Raw genomic sequence first — 13,587 nt, forward strand, 5'->3', positions numbered from 1 at the left:
CACTTTGCAAAGACAACCAGTCTTATGTAATAATAGGTAATGTATTTCAATCGTGTTCAACTTTTCAGTTCAAATATCACTGCCAGAGTCAGTATCAATGTGATAGAAACAACGGAGTTAACGATTAAAGTAAAAAATAAAAATGAAAACCGTTTAGAGTAGCTTAAAATACTGCAGGTCACTTTTTACTCGGTTGATTGCTGTTGCTTGGCAGTCAGCGCATCGATGGCACGCTGAATATCTTCGGTAATTTCCTGGCGCTTCAACAGCGCTGTCACAGCGTTTTTGTAATTCTTCGATGCCGTCCACCTGAAATGGAAATTCAGCATCAAGGTAGGACCGGAGGAGGCCTAAAATACGACAATGACTTACACCAGAGCAGCTGCCTCGAAATTTCCGTTGGTCTCCAGATACCGGGCCCACTCGGTGGCCACCTGGTCGTGGGTGGGATCATCCTGCGCCTTGCGCAGTTTGCAGATGGCCCACGCTTCGCGGAAGAACTTGTGCTTGCAAAGGTAGTCGATCGCTTCGGTAATCTGAAATTGGGGGTATCAGATCAATATCAATAAGTTACGCAAAAATGTTTGGTTTACAGCTTTTCTCCGGTTTATGTGATTTTTTTTCTCGGCTAGTTTCTATTGACCGAGAGGTCACAGCGACCCGATAGCTGTAGTTGTTGCTACTGATGAACATCGAGACGCAGGCACATTCGCAGCCTCACTTGCTGATTAAAAGCTAACCTCTCGCACAGTGGGACGAAATAAAAAAAAGTGTAACATGGCCATTTGTGGCGAAACTATTGAGGCCCTTGTTACGAATGTCACTTCACGGTAAAGTGATTGCTTACTTACTTACTCAAGGGTCCTGTACACCACCGGAGCACGTTGAACTCGTCAATCGCTGGAGTGAGTTTAGCAAGCGAGCTGGTTCGAACCAGGAGACGACATTTTGTAGGAACTGGCTGAAGATTGTGCTTCTACACTGCAACTTCATTTAGAAATCCGTCAGACTGTGCCATCCGCCACAAACACCGTTCAGCTTTCTGTCAATTCATTCTGCTGCATCCGATTGTCGATGTATCGCAGAACGTATGCAACACTTCGTATTAGCCGCTCCCATCGCGAGAATCACTCGACTTTCACCATCGGTTCAATGTCAAGATGCTTGCAAACAAAGGCAGGACGAAGTTCTACGGTTGTCGGTTCGATTTCGTCACGGCAATCACTCGGCCACTCTTGCTCGTTGTCGTTAAAGAACTCAGGTCCACGGAACCATCGGCTGTCATGTTCGAAGGATGGTCCCTTCCCCCACTCTGTGGCTTCATTGGCCGCGTTGAGCTTCGTTAGTATCCACCGCCATTCTTCTACCGACGATAAGCTGAGAATCTTGTTGATCCGAAACGCAACGAATTGCCGGTAGCGGCGTGCGTTTGACTTAATCCAGGCGTTGACTGTCGATGAATCACTCCAAAAACAGGTACGTTGAATCTTTAACGAATGCTTCTCCTCGATCGTCTTCCTCAAACGAGCTCCAAGTACCGCTGCCAACAGCTCCATAAACAAAACAGCAGATAAAGATTGAAGTGGTGCAACCTTCGTTTTTGAGGATACCAAGGAACATCTAACATGACCGTTGTCAACAACTCGGAACTAGGCAGTTGCTGCGTAGGCTTGCTCACTAGCATCGACGAAAATGTGGAGAACCAGGGGTCTGTAGCAATTGGAACTATAACCTGGGAAATAGCAACGATTGACTTTGATAGTGCTCATCTTCCAGAGTACAGCAAGCCACTGTTTCCAACGACAGTAATTCTCCCAGGGAACTTTATCATCCCACTATATCTTGGACCTCCAGACATCCTGTACAAGAACCTTTCCATGAATAACAAAGGCTGCCACGATGTCTAGATGGTCATAGATGCTCATCGTTACTAAGCATGTCCCGTTTAGTGGGAACAACTTCTCCTGCTAATAGTGTCTGTAGTTCGTCCCGGAAGCACAGAGAAAACGAAAATACATCCTCATCTGGAAACCAAACCATTCCCAGGACCCTTTCCTTCCCTGTCTCTTTGTCTGCTGCGAAACACTTAAAGGAACTGGGATTCACTTCGCCGATTTTGTCGAGCACAGCCGTTCTATTGGATTGCCAATTCCTTATTTGAAAACCAGCCCTTGAGTGGACTGCCGTTACCTCCAACGCCAATTCGATTGCTTCCTCTTCCGTATACAGACTGTCAAGGTAGTCGTCCACGTAGTGACGGTGTTTAATCGTGGCTTCGACTTCGTTTTACGTAGCGTTTAAGTTCATTACGAACAGAGATTGAGCTGGAGAACACGACGCACCAAAGATCACAACATTCATTACCATGACTTCGATCGGAATATCTGGGAAAGTTTCTCCACAGGAACATCAAAGCACAACGGTCTTCCTCCCGGATTAGGAGCTGGTGAAACATTTCTTTGATGTCTCATGAAATGGCCACCTCACGTTCGCGGTATCGGAACAGCACACCAAGTAGAGATGTCAGAAGATCTGGGCCCTTTAACAGCATTGCGTTCAGCGAAAAGCCCTTTACCTTCGCTGCAGCGTCCCAGATTACCCTAACTTTTCCCGGTTTTCTAGGATGTAGTACTGCACCAAGAGGCAAGTACCAGGTTCGACGTGGATCAAATTGACGCAGCTCTTCGGTAGTCGCTTTATGGTAGTCCAATAATTGTTGACAAACGTTGTTATACAGCTGCGGATCCTATGACAACCGCTTCTCCAAACACTTCAACCGCTTCTCCGCTAGAGGCCAGCTGTCGGGAAACGCCACTTCGTCATGCTTCCACAAAAGTCCTGTCATGAATCGTCCGCTGGTTGTGCGTTCAGTCGTTTCTTCCAGAATCTTACGGGTCCGCTGTTCATCCTTCTACTTGCGGTACCAAGGCAACTCCAAGGCTTTCAAGGGAGAAGAAACTTTGTACATAATCGTGTAAATTCTGATCAGCAGGTTTCGCACAGATGTGCATTTGGCGATGCTGCAGAACGGCCTCGGGTCCACGTTGGCAGCCATAGATAGCCCATCCAATACGGGTTTTCGTTGCGATTGGCTCGTTTACTCGACCCTCACGAAGCTTGAGCGTAACCAGCAAGTGCGTGTTGTTCAGCCCAATTAAAACACCTGGAACTGCGGCGTCGAAACTTTGCACAGGTAAACCCTACAAATGTTTGAAGCGCGCAGACATCTCGTCGAAATGTAATGACTGTTCGGGTAGGCCAAGATCCTCCACGGTGTACGCTTCACCGAGCTTGTATCGTTTGCTGTTTCCCACTACCGATACGTCAAGCTGCACTCTACATGTGTCTGTTATTTGTTTTCTAACTCCACCTGTCCACTGAATACACAGAGAATCTACTGGGCCATTCGCTTCAAGAGTGCTCACCAACGATTTTTCAGTCAGCGTAACTGAAGAATCGTCGTCGAGAAACGCTAATGTATTCGCCTGACCATTCTTTCCGTAGAGAGTAATTGGAAGAACTCGGAACAACGTAGACGAACTAAACTGTCGATGGACGGTGACGGTGAGTTGTTGGAATGCAGCAGTCGATGATGTTTCTTTTGACAACCATTAATCCCACAAGCTAACCTCCATTACGACATGGGACACGAAATACGATCATTGTCTGAGTCAGCTTCAGAAAACTACCTTGCGACGGCCACAAACAATGAACAAACAGTAGCGGCCGATTGTGCTGGCTGTAATCGTCCAAATAATACCGAGTCGATGGTATTGTGTCGGGAATGTCAGTGTTATTGGCACTATTCTTGTGCATATGTGAAGTCGACTGATATGCTATGACATCGTTTATTTGTTTACTGTGTGCTCCACAAAATCCTGCTCCACCATCTGTGGCTGGCCGTTTCAGTACATCCAGTGTGCGACAAGCACGACTAGCACGGGAGTTAGATCGCCAAAGTGAAAGACTTCTATCCTGGGCGGCTGCTCGCTTTTGCTCCTATCGACTTGCTTTATTTCCTTGTTGAGGTTTCGCCGCCCTGGGTCTGCCTCTGCTGCGATGTTCTGCCGGATTCCAATCCAGCGCTTGCTTGCAGATTTCGTTTCCGCCCCGTCGAAGTGTGTGGCTGACCCACCTCCACTTTCGCTCTCGAATTTATGTTGCTATCGGCTTCTGATGACATCGACGATGGAGCTCGGCATTCGAGATCCAGTTGTGAGGCAACCATGCACGAATTATATACCGCAGGCATCGGTTAATGAAGACCTGAAGCTTCTGAGTGTTCTCTGGTGATACACACCACGTCTCGCTGGCGTATAACAACACAGATTTCACGTTCGTGTTGAAAATTCGGATTTTGGTGCGTTGACTTATCTGGTTTGATCTCCATACGTTTCGTAAACTCGCAAAGGCAGTTCTAGCCTTCTTGTTTCGTGCACCTATGTCGCTCTTGGTCCCACCGTCCGACGCTATTTGACTGCCAAGATATTGGAAACTTTCAACCTTCTCCACTGCTTGCCCCGCTACCGTAAAGTTGGAAGGCTTGCCCGTGTTGACATCCAACGATTTGATCTTGTTGACGTTGATGGTGAGACCCGCCCCAGGGGAGCGTTAGGCTAGGTCATTGAGCTAACTCTGCATATTAGAGCGCCGTTGTGCTATTTGAGCAACATCATCAGCCAAATCGAAGTCGTTGAGATGCTCCATGGTGATAGGCTGCCAAAGGAGCCCACGGTTCGGTACACGGTAAATTGCACCCAGCATGATCTCGCCGATTACGATGAGGAACACCAGCGACTACCCGGATAGGGTCTGACAAGGCTCCGTTCTGCAGAACTATACACGTGAAAGCCTGATACTGCGCTTCGATGAGGTTGGCGATTTTATCCGGGACTCCCTTGCATTTCAGGGCGCCCCACAGATGCTCGTGTTTGAGTCCGTCGAAAACATTTTCCTAGTCAATGAATACCAAATAAAGGGACTCTTGGAATTCATTGACCTGCTCCAGGATGATGCCGAGCGTGATAATACACAAGATCTTCCTGCACGAAATCCTGCCTGCTGATGCCGGAGTATCCGATTCAGGATAACTTTGCACAGACTTTGATTGACTTTGATAGTGCTCATCTTCCAGAGTACAGCAAGCCACTGTTTCCAATGACAGTAAATCTCCCAGGGAACTTTATCATCCCACTATATCTTGGAAGAAGTTGAGGAGGAGATCGGTCGGCTAAAGAACAACAAAGCAACTGGTGTAGATCAACTACCAAGTGAGCTATTAAAATACGGTGGTGAAGCACTGACTAGAGCGCTGCACTGGGTAATTGCCAAGATTTGGGAGGAGGAGATATTACCGGTGGAGTGGATGGAAGGTGTCGTATGCCCAATCTACAAAAAGGGCGACAAGTTGGATTGCTGCAACTACCTCGCGATCACACTGCTGAGCGCCGCCTACAAGGTACTCTCCCAAATTCATTGCCGCCGCCTGTCACCATTTGCAAGAGAGTTCGATTGGTCAAAGCGACGATGGATCGAGTGATGTGCGTTGTTCGAGTACCGGGGACACTCACAAGTCCCTTTGAATCTCGAAGGGGGTTACGGCAAGGTGATGGACTTTCGTGTCTGATATTCAACATCGCGTTAGAAGGTGTGATCAGAAGAGCTGGGATAGACACGAGTGGTACGATATTCAGGAAATCCATCCAGCTTCTTGGCTTCGCCGATGACATTGACATTATGGCACGGAACTTTGAGATGATGGCGGAAACGTACATCAGACTGAAGGCTGAAGCTAGGCGGATTAGACTTGCCATCAACGCATCAAAGATAAAATACATGAAAGGAAGAGGTTCTAGGGAAGACAATGTTAGCCTCTCACCCCGAGTTCAGATTGACGGTGACGAAATCCAGGTGGTCGATGAGTTCGTGTATTTGGGCTCACTGGTGACCGCCGAAAATGATACCAGCAGAGTAATTCAAAGACGCATTATGGTAGGGAATCGTGCCTACTTTGGACTCCGGTGGACGCTCCGGTCGATTAAAATTCGCGGCCCACGAAGTTGATTGTCTACAAGACGCTGATTAGACCGGTGGTCCTCTACGGCCACGGGACCTGGACTATGCTCGTGGAGGACCAACGCTCCCTTGGTGTTTTCAAACGGAAAGTGTTGCGTACCATCTACGGTGGAGTGCAGATGGATGACGGAACGTGGAGGAGGCGAATGAACCACGAATTGCACCAGCTGCTGGGAGAACCATCCATCGTCCACATTGCAAAAATTGGGCGACTACGGTGGGTTGGGCACGTCGTAGTAATGCCGCACGACGACCCAGTGAAAATGGTTCTAGTAAGCGACCCAACATGAACAAGAAGAAGAGGCGCGCAGTGGGTAAGGTGGATCGACCAAGTAGAAGGGGACCTGCGGACCCTTCGCAGACTACGAGGCTGGCGAAGTGTGGCCATGGATCGAGTAGAGTGGAGACGACTTCTTCGGACAGCAGAGGACAACCAGGCCTTAGCCTGATTGGTAAGGTAAGTAACAGTCCCAATGACGCGTTCATCTAGATAAAATTGATACAAAGCAGATTTTTAGCGATGGGCCCAATCTTAGATCCATAGGCCAACATTAGAGCCATTTCCCAAATAAAAATAACCCCATAACGAAAAAAAAGCTGTACATAAAATAGTTATAATCAACGATCAAACACTCCGTATGCATAAGTGAACCTACCTTGTGACTAGCCAAAAAGTATGGAATCGATGCCAGGGTATACTGCTTCTCTAGGAACTGATATCCGTAAGCCTCGCAGCACTTGCGCCAAAATCTACGGAGACAAAAAAAATAACAACCTTTAAAGCCTCATCCTTTGATCGGATAAAGTCCACCCCTTACTCGTAAGAAATTGACGGCGCCAACGCTACCAACTGGTCGGTGAGTGTTTTCGAAGCAATCCTTCGAATGATTTCCTCTTTTAACCGGAAACCAATCTGCGGCAACAGGATGGTCCCAATGGATGCCGTATGTGCGACGATGTGATTCTTAGTCTCCTCTTCGATAAGCTCTTTCAGATCTTTCTCACTCGTAAACAGTTTCTCGTTGAAGTACCTCTTTTCATCGGTTTCAGTGGATTCGCTAATGACCGGCAGTTGTTCTTCTGCGCCATTTTCATCCACATCTTCGTTTGGCTCTTCGTAGCTGGTCAACTTGACTATGCATGCCAGCACATCGGCTGGCTTATTAATTTCCCTATAGGTCAGATGGAACGTCGTCGGTACGTTGGAGTTCAACTGTGCTGGTTTGATTTCCTTGAATTTGATCTCCTTCAAATGATCCGCCAGTTCGTCCACATTCGGCGTGGATTTTGCTGTAGGTTTTTCTTCAACTTCAATATGACCCGCTAAATCACCATTTACAGCCACTGCCACCACGTCCGGCGCCGGAGCGTTATCGGAGATCTGTAACGTGTCAAGAGATTTTTGCAACTGTTCCAAAGGTTTGTCGGCACGTTTTCTGTCTCGTAATGCTTTCTTGTCGTTTCTCTTTTCCTCCATTGCCCATTTGACTAGAACACGTGGTTCTGAAAATAAGTAAAATTATTGAATTCCAAAACAAAATCCTTGCAAAATTCATAAAATGTTAGCTTACTCTTGACCAGCGAATGTTCCGTGACAGGATACTTGGTGTAGTCGAAAAATGACAATGTGATGCCCTTTCCCGTTAGAATAACGATATTTTCCTGGATCGGTGAGAAGATGGCACAGAATACCGAATCGATGCTCCGGTACACTGCAATGCAGCTGCCATTGGCCGTGTCCCAAACTCGAACCGTATCGTCGAAGCTTGCGGAGACCAGCAGTTTGCTGTCTCCGTGGCCCCATCTCAAACAGCATACACCCTCGAGGTGACCCGTCAGCGTTGTGATGTTGTCGTCAACTTTATCTGAAAGGAAAATGGGATTTAGGCATGGTAATCACAATCACCATAAATGTCACTGACTCACCATCCATTCCGTTGCTAAAATCGATCAGCCGAATGTTGATCTCGTTGGATGCCACAGCAAGAACGTTATCCTTGAACTGCATTGAACAAATGTACCGCCGCGAAATGCTTCGGTGGTACAGCTGAGTCAAGCTCTTGCTAAGATCGTTGATGAACACGAAACCATCCTGGGTACCAACGAACAGGTAATGCCCGGAGGCTGACACGCTTGAAACCATACCGAACTGATGCAGCTCGATGGGATCTGAAAGTAGTCGTTCAGAAGGATAGATTTTATTTACGTTTCCGCGCCGATCACACGTTTAAACCGTTACCTACCGTGCTTACCAACTCCGATTATCTTGTAGTACGCAATCTTCGACTTTCCAGTAGCGAACAGCACCATAGTCTTTTGGTGGAACTCATCCGTCATTTCGCACCACTTGAGCGTATACACATCGGTCGACAGGAACGAATTCATCAGCACCGGAACGTTATTCGGCCCGTTGGTATCAAGTATACCGATCCGCCCCTCGGCTGTCCCGAACGCGATGTAGTTCTCCCGCACCGGATGCCAATCGAGAGCCGTAACTTTGCTGCAAATCTTGTTCATAAATGGAACGCAGGTTACATCGTTGTATGCCAAGCTGGCCAGATTGAGCGTGGCCAGTTTTCGATCGATGCAACCGATAGCCAGTCTGGAAAGAAATAATGATAAATTAAAGCTGGGGAAAATAAAAGAAGAAGAAAAACCTACATCGTCGATTCCAGTGGGTTCTCTGCAATGCACGTATTTCCGGTAGCCAAACAAGTCAGATCGGCGACGATTTCCGGCGTTTTGGTGACCGACACACCAACGATCTTTCTATTGATCGACTGGCACCACACGTAGTTCCCTTTGGGATCACCTCCACCGATGGGGCCACGAGACCGTACCAAATAGATTGCCATGTCCACTGGGTATCGGTTGGGGTTCTGAGTGGCTGTCATTCTACAGAAAAAAAATATTAAGAGTTTACTAGGTTTCACATATCAAAACTTGACCTAACGGCTCACAACAGAAGAGGAAGTGTGAACGAATCAGTGTATGAAAAACTGTGTCAACATTTTTGATTACCATGCGATGAAAATCGATTTGTGGATGCGCTTCACACGGGTTTTCTATGGGCACGCACACCATCAAAGCAGGATTATGTTTTCTAAGGTTGTGTCCCAAAAATTTACACGGAAAAATCAGAAAAAAAAGATTTCGGAGGACAAAACTTTCGCACTTTCAGGAGAAGTCAGAATAATCTCCGGAGCAAGTCATAAGAATATTTCAAATGAAATCGGAAGAAACTTCCGAAGGTATTTAGAAGATGTTTCTGAAGGAATTCAGAAGATTACAATATATTCTATCACGAAAAACTCTCGATCGCACAAGGCTTGGAAACATTATGAAATCCATATTTAAAACGATGGTTTGACAAAACACTGAGACTTACCTCACCCGAGATGCGCGGTAGAAGAACGATAGATTCCACTCGTACACGTTTCCCGACGCATTGTTCGCAACGATCTTCGTTGGATTCATCCAAGCAGCCGTTATGAATATACCCAGCCGATTGTTGGAGCTCTGCTTGCTGGCCAGCATGATCTTGTCAATGGCCACTCCCGACTCATGATCCCAGAAGAAAATAGCATTCTCCCGGCTTCCGGTTACCAAGATCATCTTCAAATCCCCTTCCTCTTCATCATCTTTCACTTCCTCGGCGTCCTCCTTTCCTTCATCGTCAACTATAATGAAATCTCGGAACTTCTCAGCTTCGTCCAGCTCGTTCTCGTCGTCGGTATTGATTTCATGTGGCTTTTCGGCATCATCTGCTACATCCTCACTGTCCTGTTCTTGCTGCTGCCTTGCATTGATCAAATCCTCCTTCAAGTTTTGGCACTCTTCCAGAAAATTGAACCCTTCCGTGGAGTGAACTTTGTCCCGGAAACGATCTCGCTGATCATAGCTCGACGACTCCCGATCGATTATGGTACCAAATTCTTCCTCATTCTCGTTGTAGTCGTAGATATCGAAAATTTCCGAATTTTCCGTGGCTGTGGCAGCGGATGTATCTGCGGGTTCTGGATTGATTTAATCATTAAACGAAATACATAAAATAAACACGAAAAACTTACTTCCTCTTGTTTTGTTGCCATTCTTCTTATGGGCCTCTTTCTTGGGGCGTTCTTCCTGTCGCCAGTTGGCTTGCTCCGGCTTTACTCTAATCTGCATCCAGTCGATGGACACGATCTCCTTATCGTGGCCTCGCATATTCCGAATAACCGTCATATCGCGAATGGAAATCAACTGAATCAACCCTTTCTTCATTCCTACTGCAAATATGTCTCGATCCGTCGGACAGGGCGAAATCACAACCACCGTATTATTGGGCTTGATGAAGTCACCATAAATTTTATACGTATCAGTCACCAGACAATAAATAATCATAACCGAATACTCGCAGGATATAATCTTTTCGGTCAGGGTGAAGCAAATCGCCGAGGTCACCTCATTGCTCTGGCCGCCACGGTTTTCCACCCTGCACAGCTTATACATGTGGCCTTTGTGACCTTTGATGGAATTTCCCTGGTCGACATCCCATAACAGCAAATTATTCTGCTCGTCCAGAGTAGCAAACTCTCTCCGCTCGCTCCAGTCTGGAGAACAGGCCAAAGCCTTAATTCTAAATATACATAAACATTATTAAGACGACTAATAACCATAAAAAAAAATACATGACAACTTACGTAGACTTCACATTGATGATCTTCACCTGGGGCAACTGACCCTTCACAAGAGGAGCAATGTAGTTAACGTCCGATCGCGAATAATACAGCAATCCATTGTCCGGAGTGCTGATGAAACTGTTCTGCCGGTACCAAACCTGCATGTTCGGCACCACTAATCCATTCATATCCAACTCCATCGTCAATGATTCGAGATAATGTTACTTATTAAAATTTTGAGCTTGAAAACTTCGATAAACAGATCAGATCCACGTTTTTCGGCGTCCCGTAACAGCTTATTATGTTCTATCTTCTAACTCGACGAAGAGGATCGAAACGAGACGGTTGATGTTAGAAAAATCAAAATTTAATACGCACATTCACCGATAAACCGAAGTTCTTTTGTTTTGTTTGTCCTTTGCGTGTGTTGACTTTCCGAGTGCAAAAAAATGACGGTGTAACAGCCGTCGCGTACAAAACACGCGCGAAAGAGAGAAAAACGGATCAAACCTCGCACAGAAAAACAAAACTACCCACCGCTTGGGTTTTTTAAACCCAAATTTGAGTTATTTGACCTCTGCCCGTTTCATTTCCTCTCGCTATTGTTGTCAAAAATAGAACGAAAGATTCGACTCAACCGTCTAGTTCCATACGAGAAGCCAAAATTGAGTAATATGCGATATACCCAAATTTGAGTTAATTGAACTTAATTTTGGGTAGAAAAAATTGAAAATAACTTAGCGATGGGTAATTTTTTTTGCCGTCCTTAAATGCAAACTACTTTGAGCCGGTTTACCCAAATTTGGCTTATCGTACGGAACATGGGAGATGAGTGAAACGAACTTAATTTTGGGTTGTTTTGAATTTCTGTGCGGATCAAACATAAAGCCTTACAGTAAAAGTATGGACGACTGACACCACAAAACTGAAAAAAGCTGTTCCAATCGAGCAAAGCGGTGCATTTTGACGGTTCGATTGGAACAACTTTTGACAGACGTCCATACTTTTACTGTAGGGCTTTAATCAAACAGTGTTTGCATCGATTACACCGTCGCACTTTCAGGGAGGCCAGATTTCAACCTGTACAATGCAAAAGGTACACTCAAAAATATTACAAAATGGATATATATTAAATTTTATGCATTTTATGGTTTTTCAAAATGTATACATTGGTTCGATTAAAATTTTCGTCAAAACTATACTAAGTCCGAATAACGAAGTGGAATTCGATCAGTGTTTACTAAAATGACAGGAAAAAGACCATCTGGATTCCCTTCGGAGCTTCGTGCTGGTGAAGAACTTTGTCCCGGCGGATTTCTACTGCGACTGTGATCTGCTGGGCAGCATCGAAATTGTAAGTATTTTTTTTATATAATATTCAAAAAATAAACTAATTAAAAAAGCTTCCTGAGACAATTTTTATTTTTATTTGAAAACAATAATATTTTCCATAAATAAAATAAAGAAGCGAAAAATACGTTCTCTCGAATAAACCGAATCTATGCATTGAAAGTATATTTCGATTTTATACTATGGCACGCATAAACCATTTTTATACTAAATTTGCATTCTCTCCCTTTATACCGACCTTTGCGTCGGTACGGAGAGCTGCGATTTAGCGTAACTTTTATACTATTTAGATTTCAATATTTTTTGAGTGTACACTGCATGGTGGGTATACAAATGGTGATACAGCTTTGTCACTATATAGGCGAGGAGGTCGCGGGGGGGGGGGGGAAGAGCGGTTTTACAGCAAATTGGAAACAAACTCGGTCGCTGTCCCATACAAAAATCCAACATCGCTGAATCATGAATTTGACACATTAGAACACCTATATGTAGTTCCTTTGGTACACTGCAGTGTACAGGTGTACCTACCATCAGACCTATGTTAAGGTCTGGCCCAACCGGCGTATTGGTATTAGTGAAATGTGAAAATGTCTAGTGGTGGTCGTATTTCATCGCAATGTTTATCTTTTTACACGAAACAGCTGTTTTCTGTGACGACACGTCTGCTATTCGCAGTATGGAATGTTGTGCTGCCGTGACATCGGCATTCGCTTGCAACAACATTTTTGCTTCTAACACCAGCAAGCTACTTGTTGTTCCAGACCTTGTATTATTGACATCGCCATCAGACCCCCTTCACTCTTTGGATTTTTAGAGACAGATAACAGCGCCAAACGGTTTGTGACGAGACAACGTTGAACGAAAACACGCACACCAACATCTATACATTTACGAACCCACACAACTGAGCGGACGGTACAGCGCAAATCAAAACACGAAGCGGTGTCATCATTCATCGTCTTCATTCAGCTTCTTCTACTTCCGTTTGCGTTTGCTTTCACTAGAGTCGGTGTATAATGAGTCACGCCAAGAGTGAAGCCAAGTCTACCTATTGAACTGTCAAACCGGCTACCTATCGTGCAAAGTAAATAAACATTACGATGCTATGAAAGTTCCACGAAAGGTATTGCAATAAAATATAAAATATAATCGAAGAAATGAGCATAAACACGCAGTGAGCGTTAAATTGTCATGGGATACGCTCGGTAATGATTAGTAATGAGAATTTCTACTATTTTTTTGTTAAGATAATTTGACAAAATCACTGATATAATGATTTACTGCAGCCGCAATATTTTTTCTCTCGCTAGAAGTCATTTGAAGTTGTTGTAGAAGTCCTCTGTTGCCAAGTGAAAAGAATGGAAATCTTCCGAAAACCGTGATGCGAGTTCAAATGTTATTCTCTTGGCGTGACTCATTATACACCGACTCTAGCTTTCACCGGCGTTGACAAATACTTCCTATGTTATAAAATAGGAAAGTAATTATTATTCAAATGTAA

The 13,587-nt window shown here is 45.1% G+C and overlaps 1 protein-coding gene across 2 annotated transcripts; it reads right to left on the reverse strand.

Annotated features, from left to right (window-relative positions):
• Nucleotides 1-19: 19 nt before the first annotated feature.
• Nucleotides 20-11,147, reverse strand: rig (rigor mortis). Of its 2 annotated transcripts, none has more exons than XM_065234204.1 (11): nucleotides 10,758-11,147; nucleotides 10,146-10,693; nucleotides 9,464-10,082; nucleotides 8,737-8,970; nucleotides 8,319-8,677; nucleotides 8,002-8,244; nucleotides 7,647-7,940; nucleotides 6,894-7,578; nucleotides 6,732-6,825; nucleotides 373-536; nucleotides 20-309 (listed from the first exon to the last, which is right to left on the reverse strand). In XM_065234204.1, exons 1-11 carry the CDS (start codon nucleotides 10,934-10,936, stop codon nucleotides 186-188), a joined length of 3,543 nt encoding a protein of 1,180 aa, XP_065090276.1. In that variant the 5' UTR covers nucleotides 10,937-11,147; the 3' UTR covers nucleotides 20-185. The 2 variants fall into 2 exon arrangements, with proteins under 2 accessions (XP_065090276.1, XP_065090275.1); XM_065234203.1 differs by having other exon boundaries at nucleotides 9,464-10,091.
• Nucleotides 11,148-13,587: the final 2,440 nt, after the last annotated feature.

This window comes from Ochlerotatus camptorhynchus, unplaced genomic scaffold, assembly GCF_037179485.1.
Source record: "Ochlerotatus camptorhynchus isolate MF236.1 unplaced genomic scaffold, CSIRO-AGI_Acam_v1.1 ptg000432l, whole genome shotgun sequence".
In the NCBI taxonomy this organism is placed as follows: Eukaryota; Metazoa; Arthropoda; class Insecta; order Diptera; family Culicidae; genus Ochlerotatus; species Ochlerotatus camptorhynchus.

Coding starts and splice junctions, on each gene's coding strand:
- rig (XM_065234203.1), bottom strand. CDS start 10,936: ATGGAGTTGGATATGAATGGATTAGTGGTGCCGAACATGCAGGTTTGG. Junction 8,678..8,736: donor AACCCACTGGAATCGACGAT/GTAGGTTTTTCT, acceptor ATTTCTTTCCAG/ACTGGCTATCGGTTGCATCG. Junction 310..372: donor TTCGAGGCAGCTGCTCTGGT/GTAAGTCATTGT, acceptor TTTCCATTTCAG/GTGGACGGCATCGAAGAATT.